The 23,632-nt window shown below is 36.0% G+C and overlaps 3 protein-coding genes across 4 annotated transcripts; 1 reads left to right on the plus strand and 2 right to left on the minus strand.

The window, feature by feature from the left end:
* Positions 1,654-2,035, minus strand: LOC109127947 (defensin-like protein 32). The gene is made up of 2 exons (XM_019233565.1): positions 1,972-2,035; positions 1,654-1,835 (listed from the first exon to the last, which is right to left on the minus strand). The coding sequence occupies exons 1-2, from the start codon at positions 2,033-2,035 to the stop codon at positions 1,654-1,656; spliced, it is 246 nt and encodes an 81-aa protein (XP_019089110.1).
* Positions 15,129-18,176, minus strand: LOC104731709. 2 transcript variants are annotated; one of them, XM_010451182.2, is made up of 2 exons: positions 17,802-18,176; positions 15,129-15,861 (listed from the first exon to the last, which is right to left on the minus strand). In XM_010451182.2, exon 2 carries the CDS (start codon positions 15,851-15,853, stop codon positions 15,392-15,394), a length of 462 nt encoding a protein of 153 aa, XP_010449484.1. In that variant the 5' UTR covers positions 15,854-15,861; positions 17,802-18,176; the 3' UTR covers positions 15,129-15,391. The 2 variants fall into 2 exon arrangements, with proteins under 2 accessions (XP_010449484.1, XP_010449483.1); XM_010451181.2 differs by lacking the exon at positions 17,802-18,176 and adding an exon at positions 16,247-17,041.
* Positions 21,029-22,012, plus strand: LOC104731711 (transcription factor TGA2.3-like). Its single transcript, XM_010451183.2, has 2 exons — positions 21,029-21,491; positions 21,694-22,012. Exons 1-2 carry the CDS (start codon positions 21,081-21,083, stop codon positions 21,976-21,978), a joined length of 696 nt encoding a protein of 231 aa, XP_010449485.1. The 5' UTR covers positions 21,029-21,080; the 3' UTR covers positions 21,979-22,012.

Genomic DNA, 23,632 nt, shown 5'->3' on the forward strand with positions numbered 1-23,632 from the left:
TTAACTAAAAACATCATATGTATACTAATAAACTAGCTCATCATGCTTAAAAAATTAACTAATAAATTCTCAAAAATCTACTATAAACTAAACTAAAAAGAAAATGAGGTGAGAAAATAAAACTTACTTATGAATTTGAGATGAGATTAATGGTTGATTTAAAAGAGTTTTAGATTAAAGAGCTTCAATGAGTAAAGAGAAGAGAGTTTTCTCTAGATCTAGATTTTGTTTTTGGGAATATGATTTTTTTTGTTGTGAATTTTAACATTTATGAATGCATCTATATATATATATTCATATATATTTAGAAAGTACAAAGAAACACAACTTTAACCAATGAGATAAAAGTACTAGGATTCAACTAGTTTGAACACGTTTTTACCCAACTTTTACTATTGGTATGAAGCTTTTATGGAGTAAACTGAAATAATCGGACCAATAGTATAATTTACACAGTCTGCAGTTTTTTTTTTTAATTCCAGACTAGTATTGAGATGTATAGTATGGAGAAGTGCATACTAGTCTGGAATGGTGAATGGCATATTAACTCCGGACTGGTCCGACTTCAGTCTAGTCCGGAGCGTACTGGACAACCATTCACAACCTTAATAGAAAAATGAATTCCAGTGTTATTCGATCAAACATTTTATAAATTCTTTTAAAGTCTTGTCTTATTGGACTGTGTAGATTTAATCATTCATTTAAAATATTTTAGATTCTAGTGTTATTCAAGTTGTTACTTTTTGAACTCTATTAAAATCAAGTGTTATTGGATGTTATCTTAATTTATACAACATCATTATTTAGCGAGAATTCAATAGAAATGTTAGTGTAAAATGTGAAGAATAGATTCCGAGCTTTTAAGGTCAGATTTGGATAGATAAAAAAATAAACATATATTCATCAATTACTCGTGAGTCGTGACGCTAACTCATCATTAGAACAAACAAAGAAGGTATGCGTCCATTGCTCCCCGAATCGGCATTACGGCAGCGGCGAGAAGGTTCCGGATGCTCCAATCCCAGCCTGAGAACAAGGTATGCATTGATTGCTCCCAGAAGAATCCACAACGGAGGCAACGATTGTCTCAGCAAGTTTCTGGCACAGTACGGGATCTCTTACGAGACCGATATCATCGCAAAGTACAATTCGAACACCGCGTCTGTGTATCGAGATCGGATCCAAGCTTTAGCTGAGGGAAGGCAATGGAGAGATCCGCCGGTTGTGAAGGAATAGATTGGTGGTGAAGGGATGTATAAGAAGCCTCCGTTGTCTCAGGGCGGTGGTAGGGACTCTGGTAATGGTGGATGGGATAATTAGGATAGTGAAGAAGAACGATGGTGATCATAAGGAGAGAGAGAGGTCACGATGCCGAGGGCAATATCTTTTTATTTCTGTTAAAATTCTAATCTTTTCTATTAAAATGTTATTAAATATAATCGGTGGAATGATAAAGAAAGATTTAAAAATTTTTTATTTTCACTAAAAATTTACAAATTTGTAACTGAAGTATATATCAAATGCATTTGCAGCAAACGTTTTTTTTTTTTTAAGGAGTTGTATTAATGAAATGATCTGAACAAATTTTTTATTTCTATTGCAACCTAATTCATTAAAATAATTATAACACTCATGAAATATCTTAAACATATATTATATCAGATATTTAAAAAAACAGACACATACAAAGTCAAGGCTTTGCCCAACATGAACGCATGTTCCACCAGAAAAGTGTGATTCAATGCATGTCTTGTTGCATTTTGCTGTTGGAAACTCTATGCAAGAACCTATCAACAGAGGCTTCCTTCCATCTATATGTTTTGCTTTTATAGATCCTGAAATATTGGTTTTAAGAAATCAGTTTAATGACAATCCTATGCAATATAAACGACTATACTATGGTGATAGACATAGACTATATGCATGCGTTATTAAATAGAATACACAAACTTTTAAAGGAATTTTGCATACTTGGGATGGAGAGAACAACCAGACATAAGAACACAAGAAAAACAAATTTTCCTGATGAAGACATTTTGATCCTTTTTCTTTTGATGTGTGTTTGATATTTTTTTCAATTTTAGCATATGAAATACAAATATATAGTTCAAAACCTTTGACAAATGTAGAATGTTCGGATTCATGTATTTATGTACACATCTTCATTTGTTTATATGGTAAGATGTGTTTTTGACTTTGAATACTTGTTATCCTTTGGTTTTATGATTTAATTTGACTTTTCTGTTTTAAGTAACTAGTATCTATATTAAAATTTTTAAGTACATTTTGGTTTATGCCCTTTAAATTTATTTATTAAATTTTTTTTTACAACATTAATCCCTAAAACAATTCCATAAATAACATTGTAGAGAAATTCAAATACTAAACTTTCTTAAATTGACCAATATTTGTTATATTTATTGCCATAAAATCTTAACAACATCTATAGATTCTGATTTTTCCAAAAACAACTCTATCCATTAACCATTAAATCTCCAAAACTATTTTTATGGATGCTAGAATCTTTCAAATTTAAATGATATACAACAGATTTTCCATAACAAAAGTTTACAATCTCCAAAATTATATTAACATTAATAAATTTCCTACACTGAAAATCTAATTATAAAATACCACATTAAATATGTTGAAAACCCCCCATATAATTTGGTTTATTTTTTATTTTTTGATGAATTACCAAAAAATTAAAATTTTATTAATTATCATAAACTATATATATTGACATGGAAAAGTTATAAATTATAAAAATATGCTAATTTGGTAAAACAATTACATAATTAAACTTGATAAAAAAAAACTTATTTTGATTATTTTTTTTTACGCAGAAACTTATTTTGATTTTGGTGAGACGGGTTGGCATTAATCCCATATAGGGAGTTAGGTGGAATTGTTTTTTTAAACACTTTTAGATGTGTACGAGGAGATAAATGTATTAATAGACTATACATATACCACACGGGTTAATACCTTGAAAACACTACAAAATTCTATACTTTGAATAATTATATCAAATACTTGTAAAATTTTATATTTTGAAATTAATAAAACAATAATAAAATAACAAATAAATACGATATAATTTTTAAAATTTTAAAATTAAAAATATTGTCCCGCGGTATACCGTGGGTTAAATCCTAGTTTTTAGTAAAAGAGGGAACATTTTTTTTTTATCATTGACATGAGGTTTTCGATAACAATTTCCCAAACCTAATATTTGAGTCATTGACTTACTTTGTATCCTTTTTTAGATCATGAAAATTTTGTAAACTATCTTAACATTTTTGTGTCATTCTCTTTTTTCTCAAACAATTTTCACGGTTGCCCTTGTTGTAAAACATTTTTTCAAAACTCATTAAAGTTGGATCTTAATTATCGCGGCGGGTCGGTTTTTATAAAAAAATTGAAACCCAATTACACTAATTGGATCTTGCTTGTTAATTGTTAAGATAGGAAAAGAAACGGATTCGACTAATAAATGCAAAATATATGTATACACGGATAGTAGGTGATATCCCGTGCATTTAGCACGAGACTATATATTTTGTTAAGTTACTTATTTTTTGTAATATAGTTTTTTATTTTGACTTATTTTCTTTGTTTATGTTTATTTGTATATTTGGGGTTATACAGTAAATTGCAAATCCTAATAGAGTAAGTAGTTTGTAAAATGTAGCTTTTCACGGAAACAAACACACCGCAATATTGGATAGTTTTGTAAGAGAATAGATACTCCGCAATATCGGATAGTAGTTTTATAAGAGGATAGACACACCACAATATCGGATAGTAGTTTTGTAAGAGGATGAAATTTTCTTTATTTTGGTTTGTCGTCAAAATAGGAAAAGTTGCTTGTTAAATTTTTGCGTGAGATATTTCAATAGTTAGGAAACCATCATATTTATAGTGAGATTAGGTATATTTACGTTATCATTTAGAAGTATATCAAATATTAACAAAATTGTAAAAAAAAACCAATTTAATGTATAGTTTGATAAAAATACTTGTTTTAATGGGTTTAACTCAAACTTTTTTTATATTTTAAAATTTTTAAGAGTAAAAATATTAATATTACTTAAATATATTATAATATTGTAAACTTCGACTGAGTTCAAATATTTATAATAATTTAAACATTCTATAAAAATTTAAATATTTATAATCTCTTAAACTTTTTTTAAAAACGTAAATATATTATAATATGTTTACTTTTAAAAGTTTAAATATACTCAAATATAGAACCAAATTAAACTGTTAAAGTTGGATATCTGATAAATCAAGTTTCCTGCTCATTTGTACTCAAAACATATTAGTCATATATTTATAGTCATTATGAACCGTATTCCAAAATATTTAGTCGATGTGGGATATATAGTACACATTTTCTGTAATTAGTTTACAACTTTACATATATGATTTCTGCGTTTTCTATTCTTTCCATATATACTAATCATAGATAATTACTATAATTTCGTTAAGGAAATATTGAAAAATCTAAACTAAATGATGTTTTGTTTTTATTTAATTGTATTAAGTTGATTTGTTGTTTCCGTAAATATCTCACAATATAAAAGAATCAAATAAGTTTACATATATATACAATTTCATATTTAATCTATTGATTATTTGGAAGCAACAAAGTCACAATCCATAAGTGTTAAAATTTTTTCATTATTATTAATATTCGTAATAATTATAGGGATTAAGAATGGTAGTAGTTAATATTTGATATTACTGAAGGCATTAAATACTCGGATACCAGTTTTCTTATTTATAGGGATTATACCTCTGTCTGACGACATGAATAATTATTCTTGAATCAAACCAAATACATGATCCGAATAGTATCAACCCAAATTACAAACAGATCAACGTATTGATTTTTGTTCTATTTTCGGGTTAAAGAGGATCCACGTCCCGACCCGGTCGTTATTAAGTGGTCGAGCAAGAGGTATAATAGTCATTTAGTTAAATCAAAACTATATGTTAATTTAATTAAATTAAGTGATTCTCTAATCATTTTTAATGAAAAACGTACCAAAGCAAAGTCATGGTCCAATTTGAGTCTAGTGAGTACTTCTGATTTAATAGTATAGATACATATCCCTAAATAAACAAAAATGGAAATCTAAATAAAATATATACTAATAATATGCAGTTATTCAAACATAATCTCATCAAATCAAATCATGATGGTAAATATCCAAAAAATATAGCGTAAACTATAAAACTATATAGAAAATAAATCATCTACTTTTCCTAAGATATCGCAATCAATCAATCTGCATTAATCATCCATAATTCAATATTCCTATAATACTTATTGGCAAACAGAAATTTAACGTTTACATCTATATTAACATTTTTGAAGTACATTTTGGTTTATGCCCTTTAAGTTTTGTTTATTTAATTTGTTTTATTTACAACATTAACCCTTACCAATTTTTCTAAAATAACATTTCGTAGTAACTCAATTAATGGAATTATTTAAATCGACCTAATTTTGTTACGTTTATTGCCATAAAAAGCTTGACAACATCTATACATTTCTATTTTTCCAAAAACAACTCTACCCATTAAATTTTAATCCCATAAAAATCTCCAAACCTATTTTAATAGATCTTTAGAGATTGTATGATCTCTTAAATTTAAATGACACAGCCGAATTTGAGTAACAAAGATTTACAATCCCAATAATTATTATAATGTTAATAAAGTTCATAAAAACGAGAACCCAAACATTTTTTAAGTACATTTTGGGTTCTACCCTTTTATTTTTACTTATTAAAAAAATTATTTACAAAATTGATCCCTAAAAAAATTCAGAAAAACCAATAAATTGTGTGATCAAAACATATGTTCGTTTCACCAAAATTTAGCAAGTCGCACGAATTAATTGCCTAAAATGAAGAGAATTAATTTTAAAAATAATCAGTTATTAAAGATAATATCTTTACATTATATGTAATTAAAAACCAAATTTACAAATAAGGTAAGATAATTTCTAAGATTTTTTCAATAACAGAAAGCATTCATATAAAATTGAAAATGTTTATTTTAAAATTAATATTCTTCCAATTAATAAGGTAAGATAGATATTGTTTTTCAATTGTAACTAGACGATTTGAAAATGTGAATATTTTTTTAATGAATGTACAAGCACAATCGCATATACCCAATATAATTTGCATTTCAAAATTATTTACAAAATCTTTTAAACTTGCTTTATAATGTTTTTTTGCAATTCTTAAATGAAAAAACCTACAATCTTACCTAAACACTATAAATTCTAATGGCCGATTCATTTGGAGCACATCATAGCGAAAGGAACCAAATTTGAAGTCGGAGAAGAGGTGAACGCAAGTTCACCAACGCCGTCAAATCTCTCAACTCCATCAGCCACGATCAGAGGAGATCGATCTCCTAGCAAGAAGCGCAGTGGATCTAACCCGCCATGAACCAAACCGAGCAACACACTTAACGAAAGCTAGACCATCGGAAAGAGCCATCACTCATACGTAATCGCTGTCTTCAAGCAATCAGGGGAAAGAGAGACGCGACTGTTAGGGGTAGATCCTCACCCCAAAAAGAGGCCGGCCCAGAAAAGGCCCAAATAAACCTCCAAGAAAAGAGGGGTATTTCGGTCTTTTCGGAGGACGAACTGACACAGTTTCCTATAAATACGGACGTACGATGTTCGAGAAAAAGGGTTACACAAAAAGGAAAAGAATATGGATAGCAAGTACAAGTTCTCTCCCGTCCAAAGTTAGAATCAACGAGCTCACAGTTCGTCTTTTGTATTAAATTCCGTCATTTTAGCTCGTCTAATTTGCATTGTAGTCCGTCCTTCTGTGCCTTGGCACCGATCTATAAAGAGAACTTCGACCTCCTTTTTACCGAACTAAACCTACTAACTGTGACCGATTTGGACATCAATAATTTGGCGCGCCAGGTAGGGGACGTGAGAAAGAATATGCCTCCTAGTCCCAGACAATACCCAGAGAGCAATACTTTGCATCGAAAACTGTTATTGTCTTTTGTGTAATCCATTTCCACTCTCTAGCTCGTCATTATTAGCTTGTTAGTTCTCCTGTGAACTGACGAGCTCAATCTTGACTCGTTGTTAGTGACGACCTCGCGTTTTTATCGTTTATAAAAGAACTAGCTTCACTCTTTCTCCAAAATCTTTATTTACTTAGTATTGTGCAATCTCCGGTACAAACATTCTCTCATTTCCAAAACAGGACAAACGATATAAGCCTGTGTTTTTCTCTAAAAAAGAGTTGATATTGTTGAATAATATACTTGTCAAATCTCATTTTCTTTACAATTAATCATTAAAAAGAGGTAGTAGCTCGGCCATATTAGTTTTTAGAATTGATGATATTGAATTAGCTTTTAAGTTTGATTGAATTTTCATGAAAACTAACAAATTTTTAATTATGAATGTTTGTGGAGAAGTACAAAATCATTTGCGTGTGAATGAGGATGTCCATCTTTATTTATCCAAGTTATTGCTCCTTAGTGAACCTGACGACATAAAAGGGTTTATTTGATTTCATGTAAACAAGATGCAAGAAACCCCACTAGTACACTCTTCTCTTTCAAATGCTCTGCATACTCTTCATCCTTTTCTTCTCACTTAACGTATTTGCCACAATGGTTTATCCATGCTAATGACCTACGCCAACACTTGAGCTCCATTCAAATTACTGCAATAAAAAAAACTAACCGAAAAAGCTCCCAATCAGGAAATTACAACACCGAAATCCACATAAAAACAATGTGCAAGAGTCATCAAAAGAAGAGCTTCAATAACCAACAAAAAGAGTGGTACTTCTTTGATCTGCATACGTAGTAAACGCAAAACCCTGATTACCAGTCCCCTTGTCTCGAATAAGATTGACATCAACAACTTCACAATATCTACAATTTGTACAAAGAAAAAGACATAAGAAAAACCCATTTAGATATACTGAAACTTCAGAAACGCAAACTACACTTACTGTATGAGAAGACAGCGTAGATATCACTCTCGGAGGGGACGTATGGTAAGCCTTCACCGTTGCCATAGGCCAGAATTTCTGAAGTTACATTGCCACGAAGCTTCTTCAGAAATCCCTAAATATGATTCCTTAATATTTATGCTTGTATTAGCTTCAACCTGCATGCTCGATCAAGTTCTTCAAGGTGGATTTAGGAGTTTAGAGTCCCTAAGCCAGTAATGTATAATCATCGTTCCTTCCTTCAACTGGATTTGCTATATCTCCATTTCCAAAACAATCCATAGCCTTAAGCACTTAAAATCGGGCCTCCATTTCGGCCACAAACTCGTTAACTCCGACATGACTGATATCAAGATACAACTCGAGATGACACATCGCTGGAAGAAGTTGAAAGCTTTCAATTTCTAAATTTTTCCGACATCTTTGTACAACTAACAAAGGAAGAGCGGCTAGGTTTTCTCAAGAGATAGAGAAAGTGACATGGAATAGAAAACGATTATTACTGGAAAAAATGCTGATGTGTATTATAATTCTATTGGTTATTGATTTTAACTCATGTGTCAAAACCAGCTTGAGTTATTGATTTTAACTCATGTGCATTGCGTGAAAAACATACAACTTTTATTGTATTACTCATTTTATTTACAGTTTAATAAGGTAAATAAAATATAACCGATGCAATCTAATTTTATTTATTCCAAGATAAACACCATATAAAATTAACCAGAAAAAGAAACAAATAAAACAAAACAAAAAAATAATCCCGCAGCGTAGCGCAGATACTGTCCTAGTAATTTGTTTACTATTTACAGTTTATAATTGAAATATGGTGAACAAATCAACAAACCCTAATCGATCGGGCTATTTGTTTTTGATAAGCTTAATGTGGTGTGAAAATTCATACTACTTCAATACTTGTCATTTCCAAAAGAAACACTAAAATGGAGAAAGGAGAACGGGCGTTGTTGGTTTATAGTATATATTTGTTGAACGAGTATTTCTACAAGCTCGAGGATAATAATTAAGGAAGGTGAAACAAAGGACTTTATTAAGGCGGCCGCACTCCATTGGTAGAGGCGTCCTTCAATTATGGTGTACTGTGCCGCTTTCTTCTTTAGATGTCGGGCCTGCCATTTGTCCGTGAGGACTGTTCTTTCATTGATATATTGAAGTATCTCCTGTCGCCAGTCAGTTGGTTTGACATCGTTACTAGGTCGCATTTCTTCATCTAGGTCGGCAAGCTCCGTCGGGTCGGCGGATATTACATTGATGTGAGCCTCGGCGTCGATACTGCTTGTCGAAATGTTTTCGACCGGGATCACTCAACGCAAGAAATGTCTGAGGTTGACGCTAAAACAGCCAGAGCGTCCGCGGGAGCGTTAGCACTTCGAGGTATCTTGTCAATCTCGAAATGATAAAACCCTTGTGCGAGCTCCTTAACTATCTTCAATTAGGCGTCAATGCGGCCGCATTTGGTGCCATACTCACCATTGTATTGGTTGGCGACGAGCTGGGAATCGCAGTAGGCATGAAGTCGTTTCACGCCGATCCCTGCTGCAAGTCGCATCCCGGTAAGTAATGCTTCATATTCTGACTCATTGTTTGTTGCGGTGAAGTTGAGGCGGAACGATTGCTCGACGACCTTTCCGGTAGGTGATGTTAGGCGAATTCCAATCCATGAACCATGCTGCGACGATGCTCCGTCGACATATAAATACCAGTTTCTTCAGTTGAAGTGGGCGAAGTGAAATGTTGCGGCAGCTCGACGATGAAATCTGCCAATACTTGAGACTTCATGCACGTTCGGCCGAGGTACTCGATGTCATACTCACTTAATTCGACTGCCCATTTTGCCATGCGGCTGGATTGTCCCGGGCTGTGAAGAATTTGCCGTAAAGGTTGGTTTGTCAGGATTGCGATTGTGTGCGACTGGAAATAGGGCTTGAGTTTGCGAGCCGAGATGACCACAACATTGGCTATTTTTCCAGGTTCGGATAGCGTAGCTCGGCCCCGTCTAGAGTCTTGCTGACGTAGAAAATAGGCTTTTGCTCGCCTCGGTCGTCTTTGACTAGTATCCCGCTAACTGCCGATCCAGAAACAGCGATATATAGGTAGAGCTTTTCTCCCTCCTCGGGCTTTGAGAGTATGGGTGGGGTGGTCAGATAAGTTTTTAACTCGACGAACGCCTGTTCGCACTCGGCGGTACATTCGTACTCCTTGTTTGTTGATCGTAGCAACTGGTAGAAAGGCAAGCTCTTGTCAGTTGATCGTGAAATAAATCGATTTAGGGCTGCTATTCTGCCGGTTAGACGCTAGCCTTCGCGCTTGTTTCGCGACGAGGGCATATCGAGTATAGCCTTGATTTGCATTGGGTTTGCCTCTATTCCCCTTTTTGTGACGATTTACCCTAGGAATTCACCAGACGTCACACCGAACGAGCATTTCGCCGGGTTGAGTTTCATGTTATACTTGTTCAGGGTTTGAAAACACTTCTGCAAATGCTCGACATGATCGCTTGCGCTTGCGGATTTGACTAGCATATCATCGATGTACACCTCCATGGTTATCCCCAACTGGTCGGCGAACATCTTATTGACAAGGCGTTGATAGGTGGCCCCGGCGTTTTTCAGTCCGAACGGCATGACCTTATAGCAGAACGTGCCCTGATCGGTGATAAAGGCAGTTTTCTCGCAGTCATCGGTATGCATCAATATTTGATTGTATCCTGAGAAGGCATCCATAAACGAAAGTAGTGCATTCCCTGCCGTGGCTTCGACGAGTCTCTCAATGTGCGGCAGCGGATAACTATCCTTGGGGCAGGCTTTATTTAAGTCCGTGAAGTCGATGCAGACCCTGTTCTTTCCGTTTTTCTTTTTTGCTACCACCGGGTTTGCTAGCCATTCGGGATACTTGACCTCCATGATAGATCCGGCTGCGAGCAATTTCTTGACCTCGTTATTTACCGCCTTGGATCGTTCGGGGCCGAGCTTGCGCCTCTTTTGCTTGACGGGTTTGTAGGTCGGGTCGACGTTTAGCTCGTGGCTCGTGACGTCCATGCTTATTCCGATCATGTCGTCAAAAGACTAAGCAAAGGTGGAAGCATTGTCTTTCAAGAATTGAATCAAGTCTGCTCTAATCGCTGGGTCAAGGTCTGCGCCAATCCCGACGCACCGTTTTGGGTCGCTCTCGTTGATATTGATTTCGTCGATCAAATGATGACTTCGAATTTCTTAAGGACTGGGAGCTGGTAACTCGTCCAGCTCTTTCTTTGATTGCTATAAATCGACTGCTTTTTGTAGTTTGCACTCAATAACGAAGCAGTTCCTGGCGTCTGCCTGATTTCCTTTGATCGTGAATATTTGGCCGGACAGAGGAAACTTGACACACTGATGGTAAGTTGACGGGAAGGCCTGCATGTCATGAATCCAGGGGGATCCTAGAATGATGTTATAGACTGCCGGCTTATCGACGACGACAAACTTATGCCACGAGGGTACGCCGGACACATAGATCGGCAAATTGATTTTGCCGGACGACATCATGTAATTGCCGTCGAATCCTGTGAGCGGCCTGATCGACCGTTTGATTTCTCTGTTATTGACTTCCATTTTGTCGAGGATGTATCTGAAGATAACATTGTCAGAGCTCCCTGTGTCGATCATAATCCTTGTTACCTCACTTTTGCCGATGTGCAGTTCGATCACAAGAGGGTCGTTATGTGGGAAATTGACTCCAGCCAGGTCGTCTGTCGTGAACGTAATTGGTGGTACGAAAGGTTGGACTTTAGCTGGCCAAATTGCGGCTGTGCCGACTTTAACGTAGTCTCGGATTGATCATACGAAATCTCTGCAGGCTGTCAGTCCCCCCATTATCATATCAACACGATGGCGAGGTGGCCATTGGGTCGCTGTTGGGTCGGCATAGAGGGTGTAAATGCCGAACTCCGTTGGAATTTTGATGCATTGATGGTACGTTGAGACCACGGCCTTCATTTTGTAGAGCCAAGGCGTTCCAAGGATGATGTTATATGTAGTTGGTCTGTCAACGACGGCAAAATCGAAGAGGTGAACCGTCCTACCGACGTATACTGGGAGCATGACCGTGCCTAGGGAGGTGTGGGAGTTTCCATCGAATCCGATCAAGGTTTGTACTTTTGGCATAACAAGGTGCAAGTCGACTTTTATCTGGGGAAGCGCTCTCCTGAAGATAACATTTACTGAACTTCCCGTGTCGATTAAGACATCCGGGACTAGGCAGTCGCCGATATTCATTTCAACGACCACATGTGCTGTAGGTGAAGTTTGCGACCCGGCAGCATCTTCTTCTCTAAACATGATTGGAGCATATGATCGGCACGCAAGTGTACCATCAGGAAACCAATCGCGTTCGGCTCTTTCAACATTGTGGACAGGATATACAAAGCGCGGCGAGTTAGGGTCAAATGGGAGGTTTCCCCTTATGACATTGATTCTGAGACGGGCCGGGGGTGGTGGCGCGTCTGCCGGCTGGTTTTCCTGTATGCCTGCCTGGTTACCAGCTTCGGGCTGATTATTGGGCGCTGGTCGGTTATTGGGACGACCCTGCTGCCCTAGGCGTCCTCGTGCGTTACCTCGTCTCCGTGGGGCGTTGCTTTTGTACTGGCGCAGCTGTACTGTGACCTCGCCGTTGAGATACTTTCCTAGCAGTGCATTCTATAGGTGCCTGCAGGACAGTGTTGAGTGTCCGGTGTATTCATGCAACTCACAGTAGAGGTTATGGTCGGGCTTCTCTCTCGCGCCTTTTGGTGGGGTCGTCAGTACTAGAGCTGACGAGCTCGCAGCTGGGGGAGGTGGGGCGTCATTGATGAGGTACGTTGCGCCGCGTTTCTTGCTTGTCGCTGACGAGGCTCGTGGTATACCTCTTTTGCTTTGCTGGTTGACAGCTGGGCTCCAGTGGAGGAGCGCTCTTTGTCGACGACGACTTTTTTTTCCTCCATTTCAATGTGGACTCCTGCTCGATGGAGGGCATCTTGGAAAGTGGGGAATCTGTTCAGCTTGAGATCTTCGCGGAACTTTGACTCATACCACAGAGCCTTTTGGAGGGCGGCGAGCGAAACGCTATGGGGGGCATTCACTTGTGTGGCAATCTTATTAAAACTATCCATGAACTTTCGCATTGGCTCATGCTCTCCTTGCTCGATATTGTGGAGGTCGGCGGTTGTCGCGGTGGGGATAGCCAGGATCGAGTATTGTTTTAAAAAGGTCAACGAGAGTGTTTGGAAGCTGTCGATTGAGTCAGGCGGCAAAGAAGAAAACCAGCCTAGGGCGTCACCATTTAGGTTTTCTATAAACAGTTGACACTTCCCTGCGTCGAGCTCTTCCGGGGGAAATTCGCATCGATGGATCACAATTTCAAAGGATGTTAAGTGATGAGTTGGGTCTGAGTCCCCTTTGTATGGGCTCAGGTGCTTGATTTTACAATCCGGACAAACGATGACCCGGCGAATTCGCGCAGTAAACGGAGTCTTCTGGGATTGCTCTAGCATGTGGTCTACATCAGGTGCCGCGCTGGTAGCCTGATGGAACTTGCTTGTAACATCTTTAATCTGACTTTTGAGCTCGGCCAATTTTCCGTTTTGGTTCTTCTCGGTTCTTATGGTGATTTCAGGCTGATCGGCATTTTCTTGCAACTTTGTGCAGATTTTGGAGAGGGAAGCTAAACGCTCCTCCGTTTTCCTGTCCTGGGCTTCCATCTTTTCGAGTATGCTTCTCATTAATGCGCCTACGTCGAGGGCGCTCGTTCCTTCTCCTACCAATCCATTCGGCATTGCCGGGGCTCGGGTCGGCGGTATTGGAAGCTCCTCTTGGGCTTGCTGAATGCGGTCCGGCGTATCCTCTATGTACCCGTCGCTTCCTGTGGTATCTCCTTCTCTCATCTCTCGAGTGTACTTTCTTGATGTTGGACTTTCTTTAAAATTTTCCCTTGTTTCTAATTTCCCTGAATGCGCACCAAATGTTGAACGAGTATTTCTACAAGCTCGAGGATAATAATTAAGGAAAGCGAAACAAAGGACTTTATTAAGATTGTCAAAGATAGTCGAATTACAATATGTCCGTTATAAGCCGATCGGCTAATTACAGAGAATTGTATTCTCAAATTGACTAACAATACTGAAAGCTAGAATTGGACTGACTCCAGATTCCTGCCCTTCGTTACTTGATGTCTTTTGCACGCTGTTCTCTTGGTATTTATAGTTGATGGGACGCTTCACCTTTCTGCCTCGGGATCGATGTGGTATTGTCTCCAAGCAAAGGTGGTGGTCGTTTCTTTGCAGGCCATCGTTTACTGGGCTGTCCGTCTCAATTGGGCCTTCTAGAAGCTTTGTCGGCCCTAAGAGAGTTTTGGTCAGTCAACATTTCTGAAGATTAAGCTGATTGTTTTGTGAATGGGCCAGAAGGGAAGCCTGTTAAGGCTGGGTGAAACCCATATCCAATAATATTGGCTGCACCTGTAAGAGCGCAATGGCCTTTGCTCTTTCGATTGCAGAAGAATATGACCCATTCATTTTTTTGGCACAATTTTCTGATTATAGCATGCTCGTTTTCACAATTTACATGCTCGTAGAATTAGGTAATTGTATTTTTTTTAGTAAAGCACTAAGCAATTTGGTTAAACAACTTGCCAAGGTAAGAAGTACTTTTCTGTAATCAATAGTATAACATTTCAATTCTCGCTACCATTCATCAATTATCAAAACATATTTTCTACGGGTATATACGTACGCGGGAGAGTCGACCCCGACAAAAGAGATGACTCGCCTTTAATTGACAATGGAAAATGACTAAAATTGCGGTCGAGTCTTGTAAAGATCTTTTTACCGAGTGCTGACTGTCAGCCGAGAACAAGTTACCGCCACATCACAAATATCCTACCATCACCAATACTTTTTATTTGTCATTTTTTTCCATCTATGTTATGTCACTTTTTTTTGTCGCCACCCTAAGGAGTCGTTCTTATACATCACAGTACTGTCTATCACACGTGGACGTCGAATGGGTCGAGAATTCTAAAACCGAATACGTAAAGTGATAGGGTCCGTCCAACTCATATATAACTCATCAATAATAGACAAAAGATGAACTTACACTGGAAATATCTAACGATAGTAGAACAAAAGTATTACAGTATAGCGATATTATCCTAAAAATCTACGAATTAAAGCATTTTCCTTACTACGAAACTAAACAAAACAAATGTTCTAAAAATCTAAAATACTACTATATAATGCCAAGATCAGTCCAATCTTTTTTATTTTATTTTATAACAAAAAAAAGATAAGTCTAGTCTTGTTATTATTGTATGACCTAACTATTTATTAATGACAACAATCACTCTCCGGCAACTTCTCCACCGGAATCACCACCATCATAAGCTTCAACCCGGCGATGTTCTCTACATCTTCCCCACTCATGCATCGCCAAATGAAGTTTTTTCCCGGCGAGAAGAAAATCCACCGCCTGAACCGCCGTCAAAATCTCAACGATCTTAGTCATTGTGGTCAACCTCAGCTTATCTGCTTCAACTAATAAACCAGCCATATCCTCTTCATGCTTATCAAGCGCACGCTCCACCACCACGTCAGTTTCGCCGATCTCCTCTTTGTAAAATGCAGCCATGGCCATAGGTATATCCGCCGTGTCCTCTTGTAAGCTTGCAGATTGCTTACTCAGCTTGTTCTCTGCCTGCACCGTTTTCAGATGAAGCTCGTTGATCTTGAATAATTGCTCAGCCGTTAGATCACTCATCGAATCTTCTCCTCCTATTTCGCCATGTGTCTCACCAAGAGCCATGCTTAGATCTAGGGAAGGCCAAATGAAATTATTGTTATTTATTTATTTTAAGCAACAAAATTTTGAAGTGTTATTATCATGAAAAATAATCTTAAATTTTATATCAAAGCTATATACGACATTCTATCCTTTCTAGATTTGTTGCTTGTGTCCATACTCCATATTACTAAATTCCAATTGTATATGTTAAATCCAAAAAACTAAGCATCAAAAACTTTTTTAAAATAATAGACCCGAACTTAACAATTCCAAATCACAGATATTTATTTCTAAATCTATAGTTTCCAAATTAAATGGACTTAACCACTACTAAATAAAGAGTTTTGCAACTTTCATGCATGGAACCCTAAAATTTACATATACAAACTTGAAGTATTCTGAGCTAAGTCTTACCGTCGATGTTGTTGTTACATAGGAAGCTAGAGAAACGGTGCTCAGTTTGAGACCCACACATGGCGTATATGAGTCGTATAAACGAAGAAGGACGACAACCTCCAATCCAAAGAAGTGCGTTTTCAAGACAAGTGTTCCATGTCGGAGCGTAATAGTTTGAGCTATATCGACGAGAGTGTTTGGACCGTTTTCGGGCGTAATCTTCAAAGTCTCGGATCGCCGTTCGTGCCAAATCTCGAAGCTTGGCATCATCTTTTTCACCGTTGGATAGAGCTTGTTTAAGCTCCGTCATGCGTCTGGCTTGTAAACTCATCCACTCGTTATAACAATCTTCTTGAACTTTTTCTATGTTTGAGCTCGGATTCTCCATTTTTTTTTTTCGTTGAAGTTTTGAATTTTCTGTTTTAGTTTCGTGCGGTATATATTGTTTTAGATTATGCACCAGTACCAAACTTGCAATATTTTATTTATATATGTATGTTTGTTTTAACGTTTTGTGTTTATGCTTAGGAGTTAGGAAAGTTGTAAGAAATGCGTATTTTGAGGATATAAAAAGCCAAAACAAAGAAATGCATGGGAGATACGTTACGTGCAACCACGGTCACGTACGGAGACGGAGGACTTCTCGTTTTTTGCAAAAAAGAAAAAAATTTACTACTAACTTTTGTCGTTTATTAACATCAGTTTATTAAGTAAGTATTTTTTGTTGCATGCTCTCCTCTTAGGCGCTCACTGCGAGCGGTCATCATCGAAAGCGGAAAAGAGTAAACCTCTCGACTAAGTTACCGAAGTTTATATATATATATATATATATATATATATATATATATATATCAATTGATGCAAATTAGAAAAGAAAGGTAGCTAGATAACGACAACGCGTGACAAACAAAAGGTAGATATAAAACGACAACAACCTAAAAACTATATTGTAATACCTTTTATCAGTTGTCGAAGACATGTAGTGATGTAGAGGCTTTTAGATAATGGAAAAGAAAACTGTCTACACGAAAAATAATTAGACAACACCTTTAAAGGTTTAGAAATCATAAATCTAAGGGGTTCGATAATACGGGGTCGAAAGCAAACTGAAATGAATAGTCGATATATTTGATACACTGATATACTGTACAATACACTAAATTATTAATATTCAGAATGAATTTTCTAAATGTCAAATATATTTGGTTGACAGAAAAAGAAAAAGTTTTGATATATTTGGATTCTATAATTTGGTCATTTTCAACCAACCAAAAAACATAATTCTTTGGATTTCGACGGTAACCATATACATATATACCTCGGAATAAAATTTGAATATTAACTTCTTCTACAGCTAATTGTTTCATTTATACGGAATATTTCATAGAATACTGAAAATAAAGATAATGGGCAAAGATAAAAATTTAATATAATGGCCAGTAAAACTCTTTTCTCACTATTTAACTCGTCTTATTTTTTATTTATAATTATTTACCCTACTTAATTACTCGGCGAGCTAATATATAACATTGAAAAATTTAACAAAGGCTCACTGAAGTTAATTAAGACTTACGCTAAAGAGCATCTTCATTGTGCCCTCAGCTCTCTTGTCTTCTTCTCACCTGCGCCTCTCTGCGCCCACCGAGTCATGTGCTCTCCACATTTAATTTTTGTTGTTGGGAATCTCTACTTTCTTTCTTCTCCTCTTTATTTGTTTGTTTCTTATTGCCAAAAAAAAAAGTATTGGTAAACCTGCCAAAAAAATTATGCTTAAAATATATCCACATCTTCAAACTTACAAATACAAAAACAATTTCACACGCATTTTGAAATCTAAAAAAGAGAAGGAAAAAATAAAAGAAATTTGGTATCAACTAAAAGAGGATCATATTTATCAGTCTTGAAAAATTTTAAATTTACAAAATCATACTTGTATATAAAAAAAAAAAATCAGTTTATTTCAAGGATAAAATTCGGTAGAATGAAGTTGTTTCTATTTATAGTTTAGTGAATCTAGACAACGTACTTTGGGAATGCTTCCGTCCATGAGTTTTCGCGTAGGCTCGTCGACACGTGACATACGTGTCTCGTTTTCAGGTAGCAGATCTGTAACGCTTGACTTACTCTATTATATGTACCGTACTTACGTGATCTTCATATATATCCAAAAACAAAGAGAAATTTTGGTTTCTTTTCAATCAAATCGAAACAAAAATAAAAATTGGAAATTGTTCGATTAGAATTTAAAACTAACATTATTGATTATCTATTGTAAACCCGAAAATTTAAATTGAATTTGGAAATGTCTGTCTATCCATTTATTTTTTCTCTCTTAGTTTATCATCGACTCTGAAACGAATAAATAAACAGGTACGAGACATAATATCTTCTTCCTAAATCGAAAAGATAGAAGATTCAAGATAGGAACGATATACGGTTATGATCACGAAACCCTGTTTTGCTTTCTATTAGTTTCATATATATCTTGATAGACATTGTTTTTCTTTTCTTCTTTTTTTTTTTCTTTCTTTCTCCCTAAGTAACTGCACCAATAAAATTTGCATACTATATTGCACCTCAGCTAAATGGACTGACAAGAAAGATCGAGGTCTCACATTTCAGAATTTATAACGAGTCCCATACTCGAAACAATTGACTTTTCCACCACGTCCTTAGCCATACTTCCGTTTGCAGCCCATCAAAGGCCAGCCAACCAGAAAAAAAATTAAGAAGCCCACTTAAAATAGCTCTGGTCTCAATATTCTTGGCTTGTATCTGTGTAAACTGAATCCAATACCGCTCTGCATGTTCATTACTTGGAGTTTTAAGTAACAAGACTATAACTAAAACATCTTCCTTGGTCATCTTTTCCAGCGCTTCATCCTTGTTGGTTTTTGGATCTCTATTTATATACATTTGGAGAATTCTGCAAAAGAAGTTAGAGGATTTATCAAGTAGCTAATCGGATTTAAGCTGATCATACAAAGAGTTTTATGGATCTACAAGGATATCAGCTTTGATGGTAAAGCGGTGATGAAATGAACAGAGCTTGCGGCGGTAAGGCCAGCAAGCATTGGAGACTTATCAAACACATCACACGTGTTCTAAAGTTGGATTTTTATTGTGTAAAATATTATAAGATATTTTATCCTTATCATAATATGTAAAAGTCTAGCCTGTTGGGCTTATTCCGTAAACCACTTGTAGTAGCCTTAATGGACTTTCCATTTCAATGGAATTTGGCCGACAAAAAAAAAAGTAACAAGACTATAAAAATAAGGTTAACTTTTTACAAATATACACACAAAATCATCCTTTTTCTGAAATGGCTTTGGTGATTTATATCTAAATATCAACCATTAAGCAAATACAAACTCTTTATCCAAAAGTAAACTTACAAAAACATATCTCTTTTTTTTTTTTTTTGAAACACACAAACAAACATCTCTTCAGAGACCAACCTTCAAAGTTCAAAATATAACCAAAAACTTAATGGTTTCCTAGTATATAGATTTGATTACATATATAGCAGATACATATGTACATTTTACATACACACACTAGCTAAGCTAGCAGAGGTTGACTGGCAACTTACGTGGGAGATATGTTCCACGTTGACGCTAATGGTGGCTAGAAGAGTGACACGTGAATCCACGTGAGCCATCTGTTCTCTGTATGACCTGCCGTTTCAGGTCTCTCAGAAGTCAAAACCCGTTAGCCATTTTTCGATTGTTCTTTACTAGTATTATAGTATTTTCATTTTATTGATTTTATCAACACATCAATTTCTGTAGCTGTTGATTTATATGCATGAATGTTCTCATTGTTATATTAGTAGTGGTTTGTTAAATAACATGCGAGGAATTAAATTCATCACATTATATATATATATATATATATATATCTGTAATTAATCAAGATAAGTAATTTAAAATTAAAAGACTATTTAGTAATTTTGCAAAGCGTCACATATTTGCAGTCGGCCACTGATGCGCGTAAGCCATGCAACTATTGTAATCTCCCTTCCCTTCCATCTGTTACGTCTTCTCTTTCAAGGTTTTGATTTTTCTTTCACAAAAATTAATTTATTAGTGTTGATTTTTTCTCCGATGAGCGTTATGAAAAATATACACGTATAAGTATTTATTACGTTTAATTTTTTATACACATACGTATATATATACACTTAAAAATAGATATACGTTCCACATGTTGCATGTACGTCGACATTGTCGATCGAGGTCCTCGTAATATTGTTCTATGCAGGACTATATCGTCAAATACTCGTCCATGTTTTTTATAAGATTTTGTATTGAAATTTAAATTCAAGACTCAAGAGAATTCACCATATTAGTAACATAGACTAAAATATGAGTATTTGATTAGTAAACCAAGAATATTGTTACGATTCCGGAAAATTTTCGTCCTCTGTCTAAATTTCAAATTATATATAATGTTTTTGGTTATTGACTTATTGTAAAGCTTTTGTACCTACATCCATACATTTATTAAGTCGAAATGTCACTTTATTTGTTGAATTGTTGACTTCTAAATCACTTTATTAGTTGAACTGTTAGTACTTGATGATCATTTTTAACGTAACGAAATGTCATTTTATTTGTTTAATGTTGATCTATTATTTGCTTCATTTCTTAAACTTTGTGATTCCGTACGTAGTGTTGGTATTATTAAACCATGACGACGATGTAATATAGTAAGATAAAATATGATTACATATGCATGCACCTGCGCGGAATACATATATGTAAGTGTATATATAGATAGACGTAGGTATATATATATTGTCCCACAATGCAAAGTTTCTTAAAGAATATAACAAGTAAAGAGCTAAATGAGAAACCGAGTAGAAGAAAAGTTCCTAGAGTTCTACGAGAATTGGGTTATTCAACTTGAGCAATATCTTCATCAACTTTTAATTGCTCATAACACCACTATGAGTGAGATCGAGCTTAGAGCTTTGATCTCGAAGCTAACCACACATCACAAAGCATATTATACGGCAAAATGGGCAGCCATAGGAGAAGATGTCTTAGCCTTCTTCGGACCGGTTTGGCTAACCCCGTTAGAGAAAGCTTGTTTCTGGTTAACCGGATGGAAACCTTCGACGGTGTTTCGGATGGTAGATAGGCTGAGGAAGTCGAGGTTGGTGCTTGTGGAGGCTCAGGTGAGGAAACTGGAGGAGCTGAGAGCTAAGACCAAGTTCGAGGAGCAAAAAATTGAGAGGGAGGTTGAGCGGTATCAGGTGGGTCCATGATTTGATCCGTACGGATCTTTGATTTTTAAAACTATTATTTCCAAACATTTGGTATTTTATTTATGAATTAGAATTCTTTATTGAAATTTCAACTGGATTTTATTTTTCTTAGAGAAATATGTATTTAACAAATTCATTAAAATATGTTTTTTCTTGGAAAATATGTCATAAACTTTAAGACTGTCTTTAGGTTGCTATGGGTGATAGGAAGATGGTTGAGCTTGCGAGGCTTGGATGTCACGTAGGAGGAGAATCTGTGGTGGTGATTGAGGCAGCGGTGAAGGGTTTGGCGACGGGGCTCGAGAAGATGGTGAAGGCGGCGGATTGTGTGAGGCTGAAAACGCTTAAAGGTATTTTAGACATATTAGCTCCACCGCAGTGCGTTGAGTTTTTGGCAGCGGCGGCTGCATTTCAGGTTCAGTTACGTCGGTGGGGAAACCAAAGACATAATGTCACTCACTCCTATGGTTACTGACACATACGTACCTAAGGATAGTTTCGTCTTTTGTCATNAGGTTGCTATGGGTGATAGGAAGATGGTTGAGCTTGCGAGGCTTGGATGTCACGTAGGAGGAGAATCTGTGGTGGTGATTGAGGCAGCGGTGAAGGGTTTGGCGACGGGGCTCGAGAAGATGGTGAAGGCGGCGGATTGTGTGAGGCTGAAAACGCTTAAAGGTATTTTAGACATATTAGCTCCACCGCAGTGCGTTGAGTTTTTGGCAGCGGCGGCTGCATTTCAGGTTCAGTTACGTCGGTGGGGAAACCAAAGACATAATGTCACTCACTCCTGTGGTTACTGACACTTACGTACCTAAGGATAGTTTCGTCTTTTGTCATGTGTTTTTTTTCCCCGTATTTACAAAGTCAATGAGAAAATTTTCACTTCCATATATCAGCAATAGAATGTAATTTCATGGCTTGAAATATATGATTATATGAATGTGAAGTTGCAAGTTGAAATATACATCAAGGGACTACAAAAATAAGCTAGTTGATACGAAAATAATTATAATTACACATATTTCATCAGAAATATAATACATCCAATACGTGACATATACTAGTACTATGCATTATACAAACACACGTTTTGAAAATCGTATATATCAAATCCATCGAGAAAGGACACACTAATCAAACAAACCGAACGTTGAAAAATCAAGAAACCAAAAGCTCATATAAGAAAAATAAAATAAAAAATGTTACAACCCTCGGTCTTTTATTGTTTTATAATTCTTAAGGTAGAAGTCATTGTCACTATTATGTGCGTGTAGATACGTACATGTTCGTGAAACTAACTTTTGAAATTACTACGTGTTGATCACTGATACAAGAAAAATGGTCAAAATCAACCTCAATTATTTGCTGAACATTTTTTCATACCTAAATTTCAACACAGTGCAAATAACAATCTGAATTATATTAAAATTTAAATTTACTATCTGAACTATATGAAAATTGTCAATTTCAATATATGCTTAAATGATATTAAGTCAGAGTTTAATGGTACTGAGTCAGATTACATGTGGCGTCTACGTGGCAATAGGACTTACCAAAACTAAGTCGTTTTGGTCATTTTTAGGTGTATTGTGGCAAGAACCAAAGCGTTTGACAAAAAATGGGGTATTGAAGTCCGTTCTCGAGTTTGGTGTGAGACTTCATTTTTGGTCATTTATTGCTACAACACACCTAAAAATGACCAAAACGATGTAGTTTTAGTAAGTTCTAGTGCAACATAGATGTCACGGATCGTTTGACTCAACACCGTTAATTTTGACTTAACATTATTCGAACAGACGTTGAAATTGATAACATTTTATATAGTTTAGGTAGCAAATTTGAATTTTAATACAATTCAGGTTATTATTTTTATTTGCAGAGTGTTGAAGTTTAGATATGAAAAAGCGTTTGACAAGTTGGGATTGATTTTGGCTGTGATTTCTCTCACTGATATATATGCAAAATGGTCGAACTTTGAAATTTCCTAAACTACCCTACGATTCATAGGTGAAAAAAATGGTCCAACTTTAACATTGTGGCATTCATGAAGAATGTAAATATATGCAGAGAAGCATTACACAATGGAGATATTTGGACTCTTTTCCTTCATTCTGCTATGAATCCAGCTA

This window comes from Camelina sativa, chromosome 12 (genome assembly GCF_000633955.1).
Source record: "Camelina sativa cultivar DH55 chromosome 12, Cs, whole genome shotgun sequence".
NCBI lineage: Eukaryota > Viridiplantae > Streptophyta > Magnoliopsida > Brassicales > Brassicaceae > Camelina > Camelina sativa.